This window comes from Photinus pyralis, unplaced genomic scaffold (genome assembly GCF_008802855.1).
Source record: "Photinus pyralis isolate 1611_PpyrPB1 unplaced genomic scaffold, Ppyr1.3 Ppyr1.4_LG4, whole genome shotgun sequence".
Lineage (NCBI taxonomy): Eukaryota > Metazoa > Arthropoda > Insecta > Coleoptera > Lampyridae > Photinus > Photinus pyralis.
The window spans coordinates 3,149,373-3,173,155 of record NW_022170511.1 but is presented as its reverse complement, the minus strand read 5'-3'; the positions used below and the strand labels follow the sequence as shown (position 1 = coordinate 3,173,155).

The window sequence follows — 23,783 nt, the reverse complement described above, 5'->3', positions numbered from 1 at the left end:
CTTTTTGTATCTAAAAAGGGGATCACTGTAATTCCTTTCTAGCTATTCTTCTACTGATTAGAGCTATAGCCACCGCAGCCACGTTTTAACGGTTTACAGTAATTCTAATAAACTGCGTTACTGGACGTTCGGGCATCTTCGCCAATTTGACTGCTGAAAACTGGCAAACTTTAATTTAGTGATTAATATCTTCCCGATAACGACTTCCGTATTTATTAATTATCGAAGCGCCTTGGCATCGTTTACTACATTTCATATTTTGCGGCTTATTCCCACCTCTTCCCTAGGTGAAATGTGCAATAGGTTTGAAAATACACCATGAGGAATTTTCTTGTTCATTTTTTGTTCAGTTTTATTTGGCGATTTCTATATTGGGTGTTATTGCTAGGTTTCAATGTATGTACAGTTCCCGAGGGATAGGAAATACCGCATAATCAACAAATTAATTCAAATTGTCTAAAGACACTCAAATGCTATGTTTTTGGAAGAACATTCTGGTGTTCTTCAATTGTAATGTTTATATTCAAGGGATACAACAATCGGCACATATTAGCAGTACCAAATTAAAGACGGAGTGAGAAAATTAATGCATTTATTAGCTGTCATTTGTGAATTATGCGCGTTTTCTTTGCTATATTATCGATCGGAATGCCTACACTACAGGCAGCCCAACATACATGCGCTGCCGATTTTTAAACTTGCGCAGGCTCAATATAACCCTGTGAGACGACTTCTTGGGAGCGAAATTGGCGGTCTTAGTATTAGGAGCACAGAAAATTAAACGCGTAAAAAAGCAACGTTTCCCAGCACTGCTCGTAAATATCGCTTCTATTATCAGTGTGCGACCTTTTCTCGTTCCTACTCTCCCGTTACTTACGGCTTCAATTTGATAACTTGATGCACACAAAACAGACAGGTGCTTTTGCTGCGCCTTTCTTAATTTAATCGCCATTTTACCCTAATTATGTTATCCCTGAATTTTATTCGACTCGATTTCTCATTTACATTTAAGCCGCTCGAAATTATGAATCCGTTCAAAACCGATATTTGGAACTCGTTTATTTATCAATCATAAACGTATGAACATTCGATTAGAATGTGCGGAATGCGTTTCGATATAGGAATGCTATTAGAATTTCCTCATAATTCATAACTGAGAGGGCTTAACTCACAAGGTTGCAGAAATGCAAGGAGCTTAAGTAACTACAATGTTAATCACGCCTAACACGATCCACATTTTGCCGGTTATAAAATGTACATAATTTTAAATTATTAAATAAAATAGGTTTCTCTGTACGGCGCGGGGCGAACTCGATCGTTCACTTCTTTTCGTTTATGTTGCCCGTACCCTTAGAAGCGCCTTCAAAGTCCGTTGAAGACGTGGTCGTGGTGCAATTTTCCACAGTATTTATTACCAAGAGCGTTGTTTGACGTTTGACCTGTGTCTAATTATCAGTGGGTTACTGTAGTGGACAGTAGTTGGACTTTCGCTCGGACCAGGCCAATTGGTGGAAGCGCATGGTCAAGAACGTCCAGTTTTTTAGGTTGAAATTCCCTTAGACCGGCCGTTCACACGAAGGATATGCGTGACAAGGGGAGATTTTCGTGTTTGAGTAATTTAGGGTTGCCATAGTCCCAATTTGAATTTTTTCTCGAGCACCAATTGAATACAAATAGAAAAAGGGTGCTCTGAATGAAAGTTTTCAATCGATCTCTATAACCGCAACACGTCTTTTGTATTTAATTTAATTTATTTCTTCCGATTGGAAGAAATTTCATTTCACCTACCGCAAAAACGGTTCAAAACGTATAAAAAGAAATGCGATGGCGAGAGCGTTTAGTATCAGATTACGTTCCACAAGAACTGCAAACAATGAAGGCTTGGGTAAGATCTTTCTAACCCCTATTTTTCCTACTCTGAGTTATTTTTTAGCTTATTCTTGGGCATATAATGTACTTGACAGTGCAAGTGCAGCTACAATCTACACAGCAAAACGTAACAAAGAGGGGTTTACAAGATCAAATCAGTTACTATACAGATCCTGCATCAGTTAGATATTTTCCGGTAGCCCCTTCCAACATACACCCTTATGCTAATCCACATCAAACTGGTGAATATCCAAAGCAAGTGGCAGTACAGCAGGTGCTCTACGACTACCCTCACGACACCTCGGATCACCTGCATGCACCAACTCAATATCACAATCATCAGCAGGTACAGGCCCCCATTGTAAGCCCTGTCCATCATCCTCATTCCGCAATTGCCGCTCCTGTTCAACATAGCGCGGTGGTACATCACGGACAGAGCTATTCTAGATTTGTGCATCCGTATCCCGCTTCACCTCCACTTGCACCTGCTCCAGGTGCTCATACTCATGTCAATCCACCGATTTACACAAGTAAAATTGTATACCACCCGCAACGGGCACATATCCACCCCACGCAACCGGCACCGGTTGTCACACAAAAGCCCTTCAGACCATCTCCTTTAATATCCACAACATACAACAAAGGTAAACCAAAACAATCCGAAGAATACACCCGTGACGAAGACGAAGACCACGAAAACTACGAAGAAGACGACGAAGAATTCAAACCGTACAAGTCGAGTAAGTATAGCGATAGCGACGATGATGAAGAGGATGGGCATTACCGCGTCCAGGAGGATGATGACGAGGATCGTTTCTCGAGAAATGTTCGGAAACCGCGCAATAAAAAACATTCCAGTAAACCGAAAACGCATTACAAGAGCTTTAAGTACACATCGTCGAATTCGAAACCGACGAAAGATATCTACGAAAGCCGGCAGACCCAAAATATTCCCGCAATTGCGCACAGACAATCGTTTCGGCAGGAAAACTGGATTGTTACCAAACAGGATTAGGTAACCATGTTTTTGTATAATAAATTTTAATATATAATTGAATAAATCAGTGTTTTTCGTACCTATTCGCTGATGATACCCTATTTTTGTGTGGGTGGTGCGATGGAATATCGGATGTATCAGCCACGTAAGTAGTTCCAAACAAAAGAGTCCAAGTATGTAAACACCGCCATTATAATTATGTATTAATGTATTGAACCAATTATGTTACATAGGTTGCATTACATTTTCAGAAAAATTACGTAGTCCAGTTAAATTAGCTTTAAAAGTGGTATAAACTGGGATGTTGTAATTTCACTCAATGAAACCAAGCGTACCTATCCTATATGTCAAAAAATCCGCTCAATCGGAAAATCATAGTCCCCCTGGCCGGAATTGCCCGGAACATATTGTTATTAACAAAAAACGGAGAAAACACGAGAAAATGTGTTTTTTACGTCCAAATCCGATTAATAGTTCACGAGAAATCAGCTTTTGACTTTGAAGCCAGTTTTCGAAACAACCAAAAATGATTTTGCCAATCCGGCCGCACCGATCGATTCTTTACAGCGTGAACTTTTTTATGCTTCTATTTCACCCAAATGAATGATTGTTATTAATTCGAGTGCCAAGGGCCGATTATAGAGTTAACTTTTTTGTTATATCTCGGAAGCTATTCCGTTTGTTAGACAACTAAAAAAATTCCACAATCCGTTGGTTTGCAAAAATTATCGGAACATTTATTGGAAAAGATTGTTTTAGGGTTAAACTATGTATTAAAAAATTGGGAACGCTCTTCAGTTTGAAAGACAAACCATCCCTTTTTACTTGTTTATTTAATTAATCAATTACTATGAAACCTACGGTGATCGGGTTTGTCATATTGTTTTGTTATCAAAAGAAGTTACTAGATACGGATTTTCAAAAAGATCGGATGAATTTTACTTAGTAATAACAAACTGTTAATTTTAGAGATTAATTTTTTACATTTTACCATAAAAAACAATACCAGTTGAAAATGAGCGTTCCGGGCCAACTGTACCTATCTTATAGAAAATTTTATTCTAAACAAGTTCATTTCTATTTATTCTTTCCCTGAGAGCTATTCTAAGTCAAATGCGAAAGAACACATTTTCTCATTTTTTCTTCGTTTTTTGTTAATAACAATATGTTCCGGCCGTTCCCGGCCAGGGGGACTATGATTTTCGGATTCAGCGGATTTTTTTACATAGTATGCGCTTGGTTTCGTTGAGTGAAGTCACAACATCCAGCCCAAACCGTAATTTGACTGGACTAACGCGTTAATAATGCATTTAAATCTAAATGTTTAAATTGATCATGCGTCATACTAACTTTGATCATGACACTTATCATATGTATATTGCATGCAGTAGGTATGCCATTGGCCTCCTATATATACCATGGTCTATATAACAAAGTCCGTAAAATTAACAGTAAAGTAGGTAAGTAGTGTAACTACATGTGCGGCACTCTGCGATATGACCATTGTTTTATGCCGGAATAGTGTCAAAATGTCCCGTAGTCAGTTTAAATATTCGTCCAATGAGGTTAGTATCCAATGAATTGGTTTCTATTTCATTCTTTATATCGTAGGTTGAGTTAATTTACGTGGAATAGAGAGAGATAACACGTATGTGGCACAAAAAATGGTAATCGCAAAAGTCGTGTTTCACCAGTTTCGGCCAACCAAACACCGATTTTTGCCATGATTTTGACCACGGCTAAAATGGGCCCCATTTTTTCGATCCAGATTTGATATACCTAGGTACCTATTGAACAGTAAGTCTTTCAAATTTATGTATTGGTCATGGTGGTGTTCTCCTTATAATTAGTTACAGAAACACTTGAAACACAAACACCCACCCTTGAGATGTAAAAAGAATGTAGTTTCATCCATGTGGATAATTCGTTCAGGGAGCTCGTGTACAGAGGCATTTTCGCCCATCAGTAATTTCAAGGTGTCTTTGGAACCAATTTCGGATCATCGCGGGTGTGATGTTAGTGTTCGCTTTCCCCAAATCCTCTGCCTGCCTCAAAGATAAGTTTTGATGCCTTCTCATAAATGCTTGAAACCACTGTCTTTCGGGTGTTTGATTTTTGAATGGAGTAGTTGCCTTAGCTTCTTGTACTTACGTACTATTCGTCTCACAAAATATATAAGGCCGTCTTTCCACTCGCACAATTCTCTTTGTGCTACTTCACCAAGAACACAACTGGGACGTGTTCGTGTTCTTCACGTTTAGCGTTGCCTTGCCGAATATCTTATTCCGCATTGTTAATCTGGGAACGACAAACGTTGTAGGTACTTGTTTTTGCTGTTGGCATTTAATTTCGGATAGCGTTTAGAGGGTTTTTCGATTGAATGGATTCATATTTTACAAAAATGCCCTTTCCTTGGTGTCATTAATAGTTTGTTTTTCGCTCGGATTCTCTTTGTTCTTGCCATTTTCGAACTGCGACAAAATTATTGTAGGTGAACACTCTATGGCCAAAAATGATATGGCCATAAACCAACTTGTGGCCATCGTAGCGAAAAGTAAAAAGCGTAACACCTCTTTCGGGCGAGTGCAGTGGCCAGAACTAATGAAATTGCTATTCTGTGGCACCTGTTTTGGCCACATGCTTTATTTCCTAAATCGACTAATTTAATCCTATAAAGATTCACTTCCAAATACCGAAAAATCCGGGACTTTTATTTTAATGGATTTTCTGACATTAGGACAACCTTACCTGACTTCCTTAACGTTTTTCCTAAGAATTTGGACCTCGGCACAACAATCTGCTTTTACCTTAATATGAAAGAAAGGCTTTTACACAACCACCATTTTTATTACATATATCAACATTATAATCTTAACAAATCATACCATGGTGTACATATGTCTTTATTATACTCCATGAATCATACAAAAGGTCAGCGCAATCTTGTGGATATTTATGTACATACATACACTGTACATCTGTACAAGATTTCTTTAGTAAATGGTCGTTAAAAAAGTGCCACTTTAGTATGCGATCTACAAATGACATGGGATCTACACTTTATACACAATAGCATTGTTTGTTCATACAAAAACAATACTTTACCTAGTATGCGATCTACCAAATGCGCGGTTTACATTTTATAGAGCGTACATTAATATTCGACCAATCAGCTCGGCGATTGTTTCAAATTCTAACCAATCAGACGATTTTTTAAGCTGGGTAGCTTTTTATCAGCGATAAAAATGCTTGTAAAAATTGCATGAAATTTATTGTCTTGTATTAATCTCCCTAAAATACACCCGCTCTTGGAAAAAACTCTCCATCAAAAGCATATGATAAAATCTCTCCAGCTTTATCACACTTGATCTCTAGTTTTTTCCATTGCAACAAAACTTTAGTGTAAAAATAAAATTATCCTATTAAAAATCAAGCTACTTGTCTATATTTACCCCTGATAATTGTTCTCTAAGGATATAATGGACTGTATATACATGTAGTATGCAATTTTATTTCATATTACAAAAATTATTTACATATATACAGTAGCGATATCCCTAAGGAAAGCAATGGATTTATGTAGGTAATTTAAGTGCGATTGTAGATGATCCACTGTTGTCCCACGCATATTTCTCAAGATTTTCATCTTGGCATTTAACCATGACCTCTCAATCCTTTGAGTATTAGCACCGGTTATGGGTCAATATAATTATGTTGGTGATTTACACTGCGATGTATTAAACCATGATCACGTAAATTTGCATAGACTGGCCATTTATCTTAGTGAATCGTAGAACCTGCTTGCTTGATCGTGTCTTTACAACAAAGTAGCGAACCCCATTTGGAGTTTGGTAGATCGCATACTAAAGTGGCATACCTAAGACATTTTTGTTAATCGGTTGAAACTTTAATTTCTTATAATTGCAAGTACTTAGTACATTTATAATCATTATGTATGTTTCGAGAGGTGAATTCTGAAGTAGTATTTATTATTTGTGCCAAAATCACAATCAGCACATTTAAAATCCTTAGAAATTTTATGTTTTAAACGATGTCCTTTGAAGTTGCGTTCAACATTTGTCCGATAATCACAATCGGCACATTTAAAATGCTTAGAAACTTTATGTATTAAAAGATGTCGTTTGAACCTGCTTTTAACATTTGTCCCATAATCACAATCAGCACATTTAAAATGCTTTGAAACTTTATGTTTCAAAAGATGTTCTTTGAGGTTGCATTTATTATTTGTCCCATAATCACAATCAGCACATTTAAAATTTTTCGATACTTTATGGTTTAAAAGGTGTTTCTTAAAGGTATATTTGTTGTTTGTCCCATAATCACAATCAGCACATTTAAAATCTTTAGAAGCTTTATGTATTAAAAGATGTTGTTTGAACCTGGTTTTAACATTTGTCCCATAATCACAATCAGCACATTTAAAGTCTTGAGAAACTTTATGTTTTAAAAGATGTTGTTTGAAGCTGCGTTTAACATTTGTCTCATAATCACAATGACCACATTTTAAACCCTTGGCAACTTTATGTTTGAAAAGATGTTGTTTTAAGTTGCGTTTATAATTTGTCGCATAATCGCAGTTAGCACATTTAAAATCCTTAGAAACTTTATGTTTTAAAAGATGTTCTTTGAAGTTGCGTTCAACATTTGTCCGATAATCACAATCGGCACATTTAAAATGCTTAGAAACTTTATGTATTAAAAGATGTCGTTTAAATCTGCTTTTAACATTTGTCCTATAATCACAATCGGTACATTTAAAATTCTTAAGAACTTCAAGTTTCAACAGATGTTTGACTTTGCATTTATCATTTGTCCCATAATCACAATCAGCACATTTAAAATTTTTAGACACTGTTTTACTTAAAAGGTGACGTTGAAAGTCAGAGTGTTGCTGTACTTCTTCATTATAAAGAGATTTAGAACACTGTGTAGTAATTGTAATTTCGTCTTTTATTGTAACCAACGCTTCGTTGCTCACCAAACAGTTTCCTTGAAAAGAGGAATGGATTTCTTCTTCCTGTTTTGGTTCGATTTTAACGAGTGGTGTGCCATTATTTCCGTCCATACTAGCATATAAAAATTTACATGTTCTTTAAACCCTAAAGGGCTCATAAATAAATATAACCCTCAAAATCCAAAGCCAAACAAATCTCAAATGCAACGTTGTCAAACCTTGCAAAAGCTTGCGAGGTCAGCTTCTAAACGTATATACCTCGGTATATACATATAGCATTGAATTTATAACTAATAGCATATCGGTGTTAAGTTTGTTAACAGTTTATTTGAAATGATATACCATATACCTACCTACACCTACACGTATCACTTTGTGAATGAACATTGTTATTTATCTGGTTTTAATAAACGTTGTGTGAGAGTTACCCATGTGCGCAGATATACGTTCTTTACATACGTATATCTGTGAGTTAATCTGTGCCCATGTGCGTTGAATATAAAAATCTTAAAATATTCAAAGTCCATGTGTTAGTATTAGCCCACAATAACGAATTGAATAATGTACTCGTATCTATAAATACACCTCCATCATCTGTAACAGTCTGTCTGTATGATTAGATATTATCAACTCCAATCATAAGTTATTTGCATCACTGTAATTGTTGCTATTTATATCTAACCACTCGGTTTTGAAATACAATATAGAATGCCCTTATCTGATAACTTACTAAATAGTTTGAGTAATCTTTCACAATTTGATAAATCGCGTTAAGTATTTCAGTTCAGCAATGAAAGTCACACTTCACTTACTAATCCTAATAACATTGATTACTTTTGCACAGTGCGCAAAAATTCTTGGAATTTTTCATGGATTCTCCAGTAGTCATCAACAGCTCGGAAACAAGATTTTACTTGAACTGGCGAGGAGAGGTCACCAAGTTACCGCAATTGTGCAAAGAAAATTTGCCCCAAACACGGCAAATAAAAATTACCAACCTATAATCATTGATTACGATTCTTATTTGAAGAGTAAGTGAGTAACCATAAACGATCTCTTATTTCATTATTCACTGTAGACCAATCGATCAATTTGTATAAAAGTGCAGAAAAGGGACTCTTAGATAAAATATGGAGCACATCTGGGGGTGGACTAGGTTTGACAGAACTGTTTTTCAATCAAAGTAGTGTCCAAAATTTGCTCAAGTCGAATCAAGAATTTGATATGGTTATCCTAGAGCAATTCCTAAATGATGCATTCAAAGGCTTCTGCAACTTTTACAAAGCGCATTGCGTTGCGGTGAGTGTCGTTGGATTATCGAGATCTACAAATCTACAAATGGGCAATCCACTTAACCCTTCTTACGTACCTGAAGTACTTTCAAGTTATTCGAGCGAAATGAGCTTTTTCCAACGGCTTGTTAACACCTTCTCTGTCGTTTTCGGAGTTATCAACTTCTATTGGTCGATTTTGCCGAAGCATAATGAAATTTTGCAAAAGAACTTTCCAGGGTCGCCGCCCATAACCGAATTATACTACAAAACATCATTATTGCTCCTAAATTCGCACGCGAGCATCTGCTCACCAGTACCCCTTGTACCAAACATGATCGAGATTGGAGGTTTCCATCTTAATTCACCACAGGAGTTACCCAGAGACTTGCAGAATTACTTAGACGAAGCCGAGGATGGCGTCATTTACTTCAGCATGGGGTCCAATTTGCGTGGCAACGATATGGATGAAAGCAAACGTAACGCTATCGTGAAGGTATTTTCCCAACTAAAACAGAGAGTGTTGTGGAAATGGGAAAATGACACGATACCTGGGCAACCTGATAATGTTAAACTTGGCAAATGGTTGCCTCAACAAGATATTTTAGGGCACCCTAACATTAAACTTTTTGTAACACACGGCGGTCTGTTGAGTATTATTGAAACTATTTATCATGGCGTACCAATCGTTGGCATTCCTATTTTTGGAGACCAGGAGATGAATATGGCAGTTGTTGAAGCAGATGGGTACGGAAAACTCTTGCGATTTAGTGCTTTAACCGAAGAAACTTTTCGAAAGGCACTCACCGAGGTTTTAAACAACGACAAGTACGTTTTATATGACTACGAACTTGGTAAAGTTCCGTTTCTAGGTACAAGGAGAACGCAATTCGGAGATCGAGAATTATGCACGACCAACCCATGAAGCCATTGGACAGAGCGATGTTTTGGATCGAGTATGTTTTACGGCACGAGGGCGCACCGCATTTACGTACGGGTGCTTTGAATTTGAACTGGTTCCAAGTACTTTGCTTAGATGTGCTCACTGTCATAATTTTAATTGTCATTGCATTCATATTCAGTGCATATTGTATCATTACCGTTGTATCGAGAGGATATCTTAAAAAGCAAATCAAAATCAAAAAGAGATAAGAAGTCGATAAATAAATTTATACTCCTCATGAATTTATTGTAACAGTTTATGTTTGTAATTACTTATTAGGTAATTGTTTTTGGTTTACGGTCACTGTAATTTGTTGATTTAGATTGTCCGACACTTTGCTTTTACTAGCGCCATCTGTCGGTGGGATTTTCCTATCAAGAGCAATGTGCGTAATGCGTGTTGAAACAAATGTTCGTGTAGCGCCCATATTCTCGGTGCACAAACACTGTTTATTTTTTGTATATTACGTGGTATAATTTCATAAGCTTTTATAATCTTCCCAATTTCAGACTTTCCGTGTCCTTTTGTACTTTGTCAGCGCTTAGAAGTGTTCAAGTAGGTATATTAAGTTGTGTGTTAATCCATACCCTTCACCACCGACTTTTTTATGATACACCCTGTACATTATTGAAGTTCATTTGTTTTGTGTTGGGACCGCTGGTGCCCTCTAGCCTCTACTTTTAGCTAAAAATTTTTTATAATTATGGATTTGATTGTAAATAATGAGTTTGATTTTTACATAATTACATTACAATAACATAAGTCAATTACTTGGTGCATGGAGGTATTATTAACAAGCAAATTTAAACAAAATTTAAAAATGCTGGAGTATTCTAACCTAAGAAATGACACCTAGAAGGGAACCGAAGTATGTAAAAGGGTTTTAGTGACTAGTTAAATAATCAAATCAACGTTTGCAGAAAATGCCGCGAATGGGAAAAAATAAGACGTGATAAATTAAACAACGCCTTTTCCGTTCTCAGTAAGCTGCTTCCTAATCATGATCCTGCGTTGACATGGAGCAAAGTCGACATACTACACAGAGCAACTGAGTATATTGAAGAGCTGCAAGTAAAACTTAAAAATGTACTAACGACAGAAGGAGTAAATAAGACTAAACGTAATTACTTTCTTTAATTGTCACGTAGTAATTTACAATTTTTTAGGTTGCGAAGTTAAAATGCTGTATGGTCGTGTAAAAAAGCTTCTACTACGCAATGAGCAGCTATGTAAACTACTTAAAGATGCAAGCATTACAATACCTTCAGGGTATGGTGTTAAGAACTTTAAGGATCCACGGCGATGGGCAAACAGAATTACGCAAGAAGAGGCCAAGGAGTTTCAAAAGGAAGAATTACAAAGTGAGTTTTGCAAACGGAAATGATCAATTAACATTACTTTGCAGAGGAGAATAAAGAAAGAACGGTAAAGAAGAAAAAAAAGACTACAACCGTCGCAAACAAACATCAAAGAAAAGTTAATCGAAAAGCGAAGTTAGCACCAAAAAAACCTCCTGTCATTAGGTTACAGTTGTCGAATATTATTCCGTTAGCTAACCCCCAACCGCTTCCAAAGGTATCCAATCGGCCTTGCTTTATTATTACAAATAAGCCAACGCTTAACTTACCTTTGGGCTTGCAGCAGAATGGAAAGGCCAAAGCTTCTACAGGTAAAATAGGTTATTGTATAATAGTAAGGGAGCCAATCTTTGCAAAAAAAAAATGTTCGACTTGTTTAAAAATCCCTGTGCCTTTATGTATGTAGAGGTAGGTATTAATCATATAGCAGTTGATGCACGTCCACGGTATAATTACGCTAAGCAGCACACATTTTGTTAAAAATTTGGATTTAGCTATACTTTCTTATTTTCCTCGTATTTTTCAAAGTTTACTTTGTACCGGGGGTTCCTATTACCCTGGGAGGTGGATGCTGTCCCTTTTCGGTAGTGAAAAATGTTTCATTGAAAGTAAGTCTGGGAGTTATCTAATTCTAAGAAATTTTTTTTCCAAAGAATTTACTGGAAGTCGATATTTTCGACCTATTTGCAAGTGAAAGTGTCAATTTTCAACCAAAAACCTCCATTTTCAGGCAGTGTTTCATGGATGACTCAAAAAGTAAGTATTTCTGCGGACTTTTGTTTGGTTTGGAGCACCTATAATATTGATGAGTCACCCAGTATGTTGAAGTTCAGTTATCTGTATCGGTAAATGTGGTTATTATGCGAGATTAAACGCGAATCCAATCACATCATTTGAATTCGACGTTAATTTGATTTTGTACCAGAATTATTTGTTGTTTAATTGTGTTGAAATAATTGTTTTGTTTATTTTGATTTGTAATTGTAAAGGTATTTTACGTGTTAAAAAGTTTAGCTCATTCATCTGGAAATATTTGCATAGTGTTTGTAAGGTTGTGTCCGGTCGTTGCGATAAGAAGTTACGTTATCGCTGCGTCGGCTAATTAATTTGGAGATAAGAGCGTGTTATCATTGAATTTATTAACTATCAGAAGCGCAGGTTGTATGAGAAGAAATGTGATTGATTTCAATAATTTAAATTGTAAAACGTAGATGGCTCTACCATCAAGAAAAATGAATGAATGTCATTATTTACTTTCCTTAATTGCTATACAGGTAACTGTAACCTAAATAAATACGTTATCTAACGGTTTGTAAGAAACCAGCGAAACGTGGAGGCCTTGTTTTTCGCCCATTTTTAAAATCCAGCTTTTCTAATTTGGGAAAGAGTGTGTGTCTTGAACATATTTGTAAGTATCAGAAAAAGCATATGGAAGTATATGAACTGGATGTAAACAGTGTGCTGCTATCCAGACGATCAAATAGTCTTATCAACGAGGTGTGAGAAATCAGCCTCTAAATCAGCTGTATCTATTGCAGATTCACTGTGTAGTTGCCTTGTACGAACTGATGTTTTAATTACGCTTGACACAGACTGAGCTAAGCACTTGTGCCACACGTTTTACGCTCACTTTTTAAACAGAGTTTGGATAAATGTATGGGTCCGTTAATTTGGGCAAGGATCATGCTTTCTTGGAACCTTTGACAGAATTACATGAAATGCCTTTTAGAAAATTTCCATTTAATAAATTGTTTCGAATACTCTAGTAAATGTGGAACATTGTACAGAGCGAATATTTTCTTCTTATCCACAGTAAAGAAGGGGTTTGCAGTTGTTACGCCCAACTTAGACAGAGCACTATGGTTTGCTGCACCTTTGATCGCACACACATACTTTGGTTTCTATGTTCACATCAATTAATTCTTTAATAGTTTCTGTTATTATTTGTGAAAGGTGTTCTGATTATACTCCAGTAGGTATGTGATAAAAAAATATGCAAATGGATACTTCCATGTGGAGTACAATCTTCTTACCATAAACGCCAATGCGTGTTTTGTAGTTGTTCTGCCTAAATGACCCAAATCTTCATATCCCTCTACAATGTCCATTTCTTTGGAGTACTACAAACACTCCACAATGAACATTTTGTCAAAACAATAAAACTGCTACTCGTTGATTTGCATCATACTCCTGGAATATTGACTTAATTTGGTATATATACTTTGTGCAAAACCTTGGATCTACTAATCCAATGGCGGATTGTTGATGGCGCGGGTAAAATGATCCCTTGTTGTCGCACAAATGTATAGCAGGCGGGCGAAAATCATTAATGAAAGATTTCTTTCTTGCAAACACTTCGTTTTAAACTGCATTTTGGCCATAATTTTTGTTTGAAAAATTCAAATTGTTTAATACGATCTGTAATTTAGAGGAATGTTGCAGTTTTTTAATTTTTGTCTTCATCCTCACCACTTTTTGCTGTCTATATTTCATTAATTTGTTGGGGTACCAAGGCGGGTCTTTAGTTTTTTTTCTTTAGGGATGTCTTCATATGTAAGAGGTCTTTTACAACTTGTCCGCACAGATTGCATATCTTCTTCGATGTTGTTTGAAGATCCACCTTCAGGTGAAGAACAGTGTGGTGGTGTAGATAAAAAGGATGAGTCTTTCTTCTGATACACTTTCGTAGGAGTTCTAACCTTCAAAAGGGGCTCTGCGTAATAATAAACGTGTTAGGTAAGGTATACTTAGACATGAATAACATACTGGCCGAGGCTGATTTTCTTGCCGATGAAACTGAATCGCTGTAATGAAGTGGAATAGCATGTGGCATTAGTCTGTGTCGATGTTGGGGATCCATAAATGATTCTACTGCAAAATGATGTTCACATATGTACTTGGAGTGTACTTGCTTTGGCTCCATAATGAATAAGTTGATTCTTCCTGTAAATAATATAGCGTATTCATTTCAGTAAAGCTCACTGGGAATGGATCAGCTCTTGTATTATAGCTTATAATCCAGAAAACGAAGGTTTTGACATGGCAATTTTTTCAAAATGAATCGATTAACTTGATATTTTGTTCATTGGTATATTAAATACATTACCTCATTAGAGTTTACGATAATTCAACTAAATCACAGAGTGTGTACAAATTATCATGAAAGTAATTGTAACTGTAGAAAAATCTATCATATCAATTAAATTATTGTAAAGCCTCATTAAGTCATTACAGAGTATGTGGTATACGTACCACAGTTTATAATCCATTGCTTGGTCTGTTGGGTATCCTTTACAGGAATCCTAAACATTCGCAAAAATGGAAAGTCGCTTTTCTTCTTGTTACAATTGAAGTAGTAGCAAGCCGTTCCAGGCATTTTTTTTTCAGATGTAAGTAACGACGAAGCACTATTTAAATCTGGACTTGAACTTGCCAGATCAAATATTATATTTAATCATTTGTAATAAGTACATGAAAATATGCAACTTGCAGTTATATAAAATAAATACTTTATCCAAAATGGTGTAAGTTCCAATATCACATCATTTAGGTAGTTACACAAATCTAATTTCACAAAAATTTACTTTGGCGAATAATTTATTATAAACACCAACTTAAGTCTGAGCTTGATTCATAAACCTAACATCACACCATTGAAATTTGAATTTGTAAGTTATAAAGACAACAAAACAACTAAACACTAAATCCTACTGTTTATGATAATGCACCATTAATATCACTTAACCAAAAATAAAAGTTCCAACAATCAACAAGAACACGTTAGAATGTAACTGTAACTGACTAATCGTCAAAATGTGAAACCACACACCTTGAAACTTAATTTTCAATGTGTTTATTACATTACAAATTTACGCTACGCTGTGTAAGGGATTTATTTTTAGATCATTCCAAACATATTTCGATAAAACAAAAAACCATCCTGACATCTAACCATTAAAAGGCAAAACATTCGAATTACAACTGAAATTATTTGTAACGCCGCCATCTATTGTTCGAGCGACAAAACAATTACAGTTTCTGTAACGCCCCGCTATCGATCGCCCTCGCACTTTCAAACGATCGAACTGCTCCTAGCGGCTGCACGTCCGGATATGGTCACAAACTGTTGTTTGGATATGAGTTCTTTCAATGACACAATAATTTGATCAGGAGGAGATGGTTCGGAAAGTTTAAAACAAAGCATGTGGTAATTTTACTTAGAGAGGTACCTATTTAAATAAACCAAAAATACATGTCTATTATTTAGCTGTGTCTTCTACGACAATTCAATTTACAATAATCGCTTAGTTTTTAGCGCATTTCCACAAGAATTTAAAAAAATGCGCTATTGTGGCCACTTTATCCGTCCGTCCGTTCGTTGAGACGCCACTAGTTCTTTATCTTAAGAGCTATTGTTCTACTTTTTTCGCTATTTGGTTCGTTATGGCGTCGAGGCTTGCATAAAGGAAGGAATTTTTTCTGCGTTTATTGCTAAAAAAGTTATTTTAAAAAAACCAACAAACCGTTTTTTACATGTTCCATAATTTTACACTATTGCCGTTTATTAACGATCCTAGAGATCGTTTATAATTTTGTATTGCTGTCTGTTGGTCTGTCCGTCTGTTCCTTTGTCTATCTGTCCGTGTGAACGATAACTTTGTTTATAAATGTCCGATCGCTTTGACACCTCCGTTAGTTATGAATTGAATTGCATGAAATTCAATATGGGCATAGCTTTAGCCATATAATACGCAATGCCAAAAGTTGAGTCGAATCGATTCAAAATTCACAGTGCCCTTTTCGCATCTCGACCATTTATAAACCGAATTGCAAATTTTTTTATTTATAAAAGTATTTGAATGCAATCTGATACATAGGCGCTTGGAATAAAGGAAAATCAAACGCAAGTTTCGAAATTTGGTATTGCGCATGCGCAGTGCCAACTTTTTTATTTATGGAAGAATTTAAACGAAATTTGATACATAGGCACTTGGAATAAAAGAAAATCAAACGCGAGTTTCAAAATTTAGTTTTGCGCATGCGCAATGCCAACTTTTTTATTTATGGAAGAATTTAAACGAAATTTGATACATAGGCACTTGGAATAAAGGAAAATCAAACGAACGCGTTTCAAAATTTGGTTTTGCGCATGCGCAGTGCCAACTTTTTTATTTATGGAAGCATTTAAATGAAATTTGATACATAGGCGCTTGGAACTAAGGAAAATCTAACGTTAGTTTCAAAATTTAGATTTGCGCATGCGCAGTTCCAACTTTTTTATTTAGAAAAGCATTGAAATTCTTCTTATAAACTGAAATTGAAGTAGCACGTCAAAAATAGATTGCACATTTGTAACGCTATCTTTCATATTTGTGGCCAGATTTTTACGATTTTAACAGAAGTTGCACCTTACAAATGGGAAATGAATGCAAGTGGAAATGCGCTTTTTGTAAATCGCACTTTGCACCGGTCAAACTTACAGATCATATAATCAATACATAAATAAAGTAAACTGTAAAGCGGTAACGCTTAATTAAAATTGGGGTGCTAATTAGGGGGTGATTTCCTTGATTTTTTTTTTTTTCGAAAAAAGGACCAACTTTATTTTGAGCGGAACTCACTTAGTTTTGATGGTAGGAACTTTTCTTAAAAACAAAAAGAAAGATTTTTCAAACACTTTAAAAAAGCATTCATAAGTTTTCACCGAAAAGTGCTTCATTTTTTGGTTATTTCAGTTTGAAATTTGACGAATAGGAACCTACTTTCCATTAGCTACAACTTTGCTTCTACTGAGTCTACAGACTTCATATATAGACCATTTTGTTTGTTTTTTTATAAGCTATATTTTTAATAAGATTACTTTTTTCGATACAATACTTACTTTTAGAGTTAAGAGAGGGTAAGATGAACCTAAATCCAAATTTTCAAGCAAATCCGTCGAGGCGCGAAAAATTACACGCCAAAACGGTCATTTACTGGCGGAGTGTTGTTTTTATCGAGCGTATATCGCTTATGTGAAGCTTTTCCTAGTACCAGTTAAAGGGAGTGTTTCCACTATCCATGAGCCAATTTTACATCTGCATTTCAAACAAAGTCAGTGCTGTCTAAATCGAAATTTAAATTCAAGTAAAGAAGTGAAGTTCCAGAAGCAACAACAGTTAGATTTAATGTTGTTTTTTTTATTTAAAAAAAAAGATGCGCAGCTGCTAAGGCTATATGCATCTGTATACAATATTTTAGAAAAATTTAAATATATACATCAATAATTATGTACATATACTAAGACTACTATTCACTTCACTGGATATGATTACATTATGTTGTTTCAAATATATTGATTATTACACTTGTAAGATTAATTTTGTGCAGACCAAATAATTCATAAGTTTTTGTATAGAGTTCTCTTTATCTTGAAGAGCTTCTTTCAGGCACATCGGGATAGCAAACGATGTTCTTTGTTTGTGCGTTCTGTAGGTTGAAAACCGCAGTTACGACCGGATATTCTGTACGACCTAGATAAGAGTTCTCATGCTAAATTTTTCGGTTGGTACTCATGGTTATGTCAGATGTTTAAATTTAATAGTTTGTAATATAATTCTTTGAAATTTTATAGTGGTTATGTTGGTCTGTAGACTCAATATAAAGGAAGGATTATTTTATAATTAATAATAAATTGGTGGCAAAAAATGCAGGTATTATAGGAGGTATGTTTTATTATAGAAATTAATACTGTTTTTAGCGACAACTGAAGTGCAATCACCGTTCAGGCGCTGTTTTTATGTTGAATGTCACCACACCTAAAACATATTTCTGGTTTAAATCAACTGTTGCGTCGGCTGAACGCGCCCAATTAAAACAAAAAACTCAACTTTGTGCCTAGGGTTTTTAAGAAATCTGACACGCGCGATGTTTCCCGATGTATAATAGGATTGAAAATATCACTTGAAACTTTTGCACTTGGTTTATAATTATGCAAAATTATTTCAATTAAGTCGTGGGTTGCAAAGATTTTATTTAGCCTGAAATGGGAAAATGTATGCGTCAACTGCTATGATTAGGTACAAATATTAGAATTAGGTAGTTGGATTTTAGCATAAGTGAGGGGGTGTTATATTCCAGGATTTCTGAGCGTTATTGAGGTTTAATTTATATTGCAGTTGTAACGAATTCCAACTCACTTACAACTCCAAAGGTGGCTTCAGTAATAAAACCACCACTAAGTACAACAACTTTACCGAAGGTCTCATCACAAACACTCAATAAGTTAGGCCCAGGAACTTTAATTTTGGCAAATGGTAACATTGTACCTATTCTACCACCATCAGCTGTCCTACCATCCCCTACAATATTAACAAATCCAACCCCCATTATACTTAAACCGCCTCCCGCCAACACTACTCTTATCGTAATGCCACCAGCTACTTCTGCCACTAGCGCAACAAAATCAGTGGCGATAAATAATAATGTAACAATACATCCTAGAATTCGACCTAAACCTATCACCTGTACAACTCAATCAAATAAGGTTCCTATACCGGCCATACCTAGGTTTAAAGAGACTATTACCGAGAAAGTAATTACAAAGAAAAAAGAAGTTGAAAATAAAACCAATAAGAAAACTAAACGGAAAGTTGCAAACAATCAATTTCCAAACAAAAAGTCGAAACCTGCGCCAGTAAACAAACCGCAGGCAGATGAAAATAAGGAAAATAAAGTTGAAAACCCAGCGGTGAGTGCTAATGAAAGTGAAATTGTTGAAAAAGAACCTCCTGTAAATAAAGAAAACGCGCCAGAGGAAGTTCCAGGTGTAAATGAGGAAAAAATGGATACAGTTGAACAAAGTGAAATCGTCGCTCCTGTAATTGAAGACAAAACAACTGAAGAAGTTCAAGACTCCATTCCCAAAGAGAAGGATCCGCCTGTAGAGGCACCAGCGAAATCACAAGAACAAGATAAAATAAATACTCCCCCTCCAACAACCACTAGCGAGCTGGCTGTTAATTTGAATCATTCCGAGCTATCCAATGACATATTTTCTACATTACAAGTACCCATAGGTGGTCAAAACCCGGAGTCAACTTCACCGACCGCCGCGTTTCTTTTGGCATTTCCTCTAGTGTCTTCTTTAACGGGAGTAAAGGTCACCGAAGTAATTGAGGAGGAAAATTCAGATAGTAGACATGGCACTCCGACGTTGTTGCAGATTGGTACCATGGAAACTACAAAGACCACTCAAAGTGTAAATGCGGAGAGTTTAACGCCTAACCTTCTCAACTTGGATAACTTTTCGTTTTTCTCCGCCAATAATTTTTATCCTTCCTTTGATAATGGATCCGTTGTCGATAGTGCCAAAATCTCGTCAGCTTGCGCGAAAGTTACCGACGTTTCGAGTACAGCTAAGGTTGCGAGTACTACGTCTACAAGTCTACCTGTATATTCCACTGAGCCGGCGATTGTTTCGAAACCGACTATGTCGGTAGTCTCAAATTCGTTCACACAACAAACTCCTGCGGTCTCATATTCAAAACCGTCTCTCCCGCCGCCGTTAGTCACTAGCAGCTACTTGCAGAATAGTGTACCAACAAATAATTGCACGAGTACACAACGTAAGCCTGCCGATATGCAGTATAATCCGGTTAGTATAGCACAGTGCAATGCTTTCAACCCGTTTTCCGATTTTTCGAAACCGAACTCGTACCCAAGTTTCTCAAAATCATACTCAGATCCATTGTATACGAATAGTAATTACGGTTACGGTCATCACAACGAGACCAATTTTAATCAAAATGTATACTACCCTCCCAAATCGTCTAAGCCCAATAATGCTTATAATGCCACAAATTATTCGGAGATAAGCTATAATAGCAGTGACAGCAGGAAGCGCCACATGCCTTACTATCATCAAAATAAGACGCAGCCCAAGCCGAATACAAAATCGACCAAAACTAATCCGAAACCACCCATCAATTGGATGACAACACCCGATTTTCGATCACAACCACCTAGCGGTGATTACTTAGTGCCTCCCATTGATTATAATCCGAACACTTTCTATACGTCTAGCTCGACGCACACAACTTATTTTAATACGACCTCGTCCATGTATCCGAGCACCGAGTTTCAAAATTCCATTGGAGACAATCGCAAAGCTTTTGACAGTAGTCTTCCAATTCTACCGACAAATTCGTCACAGCGCAACGAGTTTGAGGAAAACCAATTTCCATGGTCGCCAACTAAATTACCTCAATTCTTGGAGACGCCCCATACGTTTGTTTCATCCACGCTACCTACATTGGTCGGCGATCTCGCCTTGGGTACTGCGCAGACGCAGTTCAACGAGCAGAAGGGTGAGCAACCTAAGACGAAGGAGAGCACTAGAAGGTCGAAAGTTAATTCGGTCACCTATGATAACCAAAGTAACTTTTTGTCTGTTAGTCAACTAGTCGAGAATAAGACTGAAGCTAGCTCGTCTCGAACCACTACCCGCCGTAATAGCGGCAATAGAAATGTAAAGAGTAATTCGCAGAAAAAAACGGCAAAGCCCGTCGAAAACAAGGAACTATTAGATGTAGGTTCTCTCAGTATGGATAAGAAGCAAAATGTTAATTATGGAATGTCAAATATCGAACACTCCTGGATGAATGATTGTACAAAACCAAACCGTCACCCTCATAAGAACCCTCAAAGTAGTTATTCCGCCGAGGCATTAATTGGTCATCAAGATCACACCGATACGTCACTACCCAAGCAAAGGTACCGACAACAAGCACCCTATCCAACGACAAATAAAGCACTGCCTATTCCAACATTTTTATCTGATAATATCGTACCATACTTCCCACCAGTTGAAATACCGCAAGATAACAACTTTATGCAATCCAATACGAACTATCAAAGCTTCAACACATCAGTGCAAAATAACTCGTACGTCTCAAGCGGCCCAACAATAACATCCAGTTACTTACAGCCGTCAAGCTTGATGCCCGAATTCCAAAACTTTCCCTCGATGATTTCCGATGAAAAAATCGATAGCAAGCATTGTAACAGAAATGATCCAGTTAAACAGGCATCGGTCGCAAATCGCGCGGAAATCGGTCAGGTTAACGCGGATTGTGCAAGTACCACGAATAATTTCATAAAAAAATCGAAAAGCAAACAGCCGAATGAATCAAATTTGCCCGGTATTGTCGATTTCGGATTTCTCTCGATGCCAAATACCATAAATTCTCCCATTTTGCCTGACGATTTTCACACGCATTCCAACTTCCTTCCGCCGCCAACACCCAGCCAACTTTATCCATGCAAAAATCCCTTGTATGGGAAGCAGTCGTCCGAGTTACTGCCGTTACCACCCGTTCCCGTGACTAGGAGTAGTACGCAGAATTTCGACGTCCCGGCTGGTGTCACCGCTAATGCTGGTTCGTCGCTAACGAGTTTCAATCTTAGCGCAATATTTCCGGAGATCAATAAGGTAGTGGGCTTTTTGCCTTTTTGAGAGTGTAGTAAATTTTTGTAGGGGAGTATGCCATTGCCCGGTCTTTATCCAGATCCTGCGAAGAATAAGAATTACAACTTTCAGAGGAATTACATTGGCAGTTCTGTACAGGTATGTGTTACTGGTAATGTGTAGAAATTAATAGTAATTGTGTTTAGGTGTTTAAGTCGACATCATCGACAAGTTATGTCAACTCTCTGTCTACTTCGTATGCTCCGTCTAATTAAATTAGTGGTTGTGTATTGAGAGCTAAAACGTTTACTTCCGTATCAGTACTTTGTAAATATTTATTGTTTTTTAAAGTGTACCTGATTATTTTTAAGAAAGCGTTTAAGTTTAATTTTTGGTGTTGTATTGTTTTTAATGGCCAGTTCCCCTTCTTACTGGGAACTGTGCTGTTCGGGCACACCAAAACAACAACAATTATTGTTACCTGCTTAGAGAAGCAAAATGAACTTAAAAAAAACCACTCCAGTGAGATCCATTTGTTATGAAAACCATAACATTGTACATCCACTTTACGGGCTCTGATATTGAAGATGGTTTTTGTGTTAGCTGAGTTCCAGCCCTACAACAGGTAGCAATATAGGCCCTGGTGCGGGATTTCCCAGCATATAGTTGAGATTCGAGAACAGTGCAGGTATTAGGTGTCGTAACCAATGTGGTTACAGTTATTTGTCACGCGACCTCCTGATTCACAGTGAAAGTGTTAACAAATGTCAAATAGGTGATTCATGTTTGGTTTAATAAAACCCTTTGTCAAAGGGTACATGGAAAATTATTCGTTTAAACAAGTTAATACCAAACCAGTGAATGGTTACTCATATCGCACATAGAATGAAAACCTAAAATTATTGTTAATAGAATCCGACCCATAGGATTGTTATCTACCCTCTCGTTCGTGGCGTCACAGTCTATACAAAGGAGTTGCGAGATCATACCCCAGCTGGATGTTCTAATGTGGTTTTCTGTATGGTTAGTTGCATTTTAGGGAGTGTCTCTTTACTCTAAAAAGGGTTAGTAATCATTCGACATGTTAATTCAAACGATCCAGTAATTTGCTAATTTTTACATAAACAGATGACCATGGAAACATAACCGCAAATTAAACATTTACCTACATAAAAAATGATAAAGACTTCAAGTACAAATGAACGGAATTTTCCATACACATCATCCAACCAACATTGACGTTCAATAATATCAATTTTAAAACTACCACTAGGCCTACATTAGAGTTTTAGGGCGTTACAAATTTTCTTTGGAACACCATGTATTACCAGGGCCGGCTTTATGCGTAAGCGGTGTAACCCTCCGCTTACAGCGCCCACCAAGGAGGGGCGCAAAATTATCCAAATTTAATGACTGCCGAATCACGGATGTAAAACACCGACGGCGTTTTCTATTTTTAGGATAAAACGATCACGATATAACATATTGAAAAAATTCCTAATATATTGAGAAATTATGTTGCGAATATTCCAGAAATCTCGATAGATATCGAGGCGCCATGAAAGATTAATAATCGGCGCTAAAGAACAAAGGCGGATGTGATAATCTTTCCGGGAAATGTGATGTGTTTTGTTCTAGAATGTTCAAGACCATTCGGGAGCACTCGAGAATACTCAAGTTGGCTATATAAGCAAATCGCATTGCGTTTCAGGAAAGTTCCAATTTCAACACAGAAGTAAAAAATAGTCCCCACTGTTATAAATTGTGTTAAACTGAGTGATAAATAATGTTTGGGTGTATTTAGGCTTTAGCGCGGCGGCACGTAACTTTTGTCTTGAGCCGGCCCTGTGTATTGCTACCCTACCTATACATTATTCGAAAATTGGTCAAACTAGTTTGATTTTTGTGCGAATTCAGAAGATG

General features: G+C 36.6%; 5 protein-coding genes across 6 annotated transcripts in view; 4 read left to right on the top strand and 1 right to left on the bottom strand.

Annotated features, from left to right (window-relative positions):
- The window catches only part of LOC116167903 (carbonic anhydrase-related protein 10), a 348,976-nt gene that overhangs the window by 92,471 nt on the left and 232,722 nt on the right, over nt 1-23,783 (top strand). The window lies entirely within an intron of this gene.
- LOC116167902 (LIM domain-containing protein A-like) lies at nt 1,725-8,760 on the top strand. Its single transcript, XM_031483499.1, has 3 exons — nt 1,725-1,885; nt 1,934-2,884; nt 8,686-8,760. The coding sequence occupies exons 1-2, from the start codon at nt 1,820-1,822 to the stop codon at nt 2,882-2,884; spliced, it is 1,017 nt and encodes a 338-aa protein (XP_031339359.1). The 5' UTR covers nt 1,725-1,819; the 3' UTR covers nt 8,686-8,760.
- Nucleotides 8,550-10,297, top strand: LOC116167900 (UDP-glucuronosyltransferase 2A3-like). Its single transcript, XM_031483495.1, has 3 exons — nt 8,550-8,872; nt 8,920-9,940; nt 9,985-10,297. Exons 1-3 carry the CDS (start codon nt 8,632-8,634, stop codon nt 10,262-10,264), a joined length of 1,542 nt encoding a protein of 513 aa, XP_031339355.1. The 5' UTR covers nt 8,550-8,631; the 3' UTR covers nt 10,265-10,297.
- LOC116167898 lies at nt 10,767-22,248 on the top strand. Its single transcript, XM_031483493.1, has 7 exons — nt 10,767-10,923; nt 10,976-11,175; nt 11,222-11,416; nt 11,461-11,724; nt 18,571-21,884; nt 21,930-22,019; nt 22,067-22,248. The coding sequence occupies exons 1-7, from the start codon at nt 10,901-10,903 to the stop codon at nt 22,133-22,135; spliced, it is 4,155 nt and encodes a 1,384-aa protein (XP_031339353.1). The 5' UTR covers nt 10,767-10,900; the 3' UTR covers nt 22,136-22,248.
- On the bottom strand, nt 13,755-15,790 carry LOC116167905. Of its 2 annotated transcripts, XR_004144670.1 has the most exons (4): nt 14,666-15,790; nt 14,180-14,356; nt 13,883-14,126; nt 13,755-13,831 (listed from the first exon to the last, which is right to left on the bottom strand). XR_004144670.1 is itself a non-coding variant. In XM_031483502.1 (3 exons), exons 1-3 carry the CDS (start codon nt 14,787-14,789, stop codon nt 13,906-13,908), a joined length of 522 nt encoding a protein of 173 aa, XP_031339362.1. In that variant the 5' UTR covers nt 14,790-15,790; the 3' UTR covers nt 13,755-13,905. The 2 variants fall into 2 exon arrangements, 1 of the variants encoding a protein (XP_031339362.1); XM_031483502.1 differs by having other exon boundaries at nt 13,755-14,126.

What these genes read in the sequence shown, in the direction of transcription:
- LOC116167902 (XM_031483499.1), top strand. Translation starts at nt 1,820, where the DNA reads ATGCGATGGCGAGAGCGTTTAGTATCAGATTACGTTCCACAAGAACTG. An exon ending in TGCAAACAATGAAGGCTTGG is followed by an intron (nt 1,886 to 1,933) that starts GTAAGATCTTTC and finishes GTTATTTTTTAG; the next exon opens with CTTATTCTTGGGCATATAAT.
- LOC116167900 (XM_031483495.1), top strand. Translation starts at nt 8,632, where the DNA reads ATGAAAGTCACACTTCACTTACTAATCCTAATAACATTGATTACTTTT. An exon ending in TTACGATTCTTATTTGAAGA is followed by an intron (nt 8,873 to 8,919) that starts GTAAGTGAGTAA and finishes TATTCACTGTAG; the next exon opens with ACCAATCGATCAATTTGTAT. An exon ending in GAGGTTTTAAACAACGACAA is followed by an intron (nt 9,941 to 9,984) that starts GTACGTTTTATA and finishes TTCCGTTTCTAG; the next exon opens with GTACAAGGAGAACGCAATTC.
- LOC116167898 (XM_031483493.1), top strand. Translation starts at nt 10,901, where the DNA reads ATGACACCTAGAAGGGAACCGAA. An exon ending in TCAAAAGGAAGAATTACAAA is followed by an intron (nt 11,417 to 11,460) that starts GTGAGTTTTGCA and finishes ATTACTTTGCAG; the next exon opens with AGGAGAATAAAGAAAGAACG. An exon ending in AAAGGCCAAAGCTTCTACAG is followed by an intron (nt 11,725 to 18,570) that starts GTAAAATAGGTT and finishes TTTATATTGCAG; the next exon opens with TTGTAACGAATTCCAACTCA.
- LOC116167905 (XM_031483502.1), bottom strand. Translation starts at nt 14,789, where the DNA reads ATGCCTGGAACGGCTTGCTACTACTTCAATTGTAACAAGAAGAAAAGC. An exon ending in GCAATGGATTATAAACTGTG is followed by an intron (nt 14,357 to 14,665) that starts GTACGTATACCA and finishes TATTATTTACAG; the next exon opens with GAAGAATCAACTTATTCATT. An exon ending in AAGAAAATCAGCCTCGGCCA is followed by an intron (nt 14,127 to 14,179) that starts GTATGTTATTCA and finishes ATTATTACGCAG; the next exon opens with AGCCCCTTTTGAAGGTTAGA.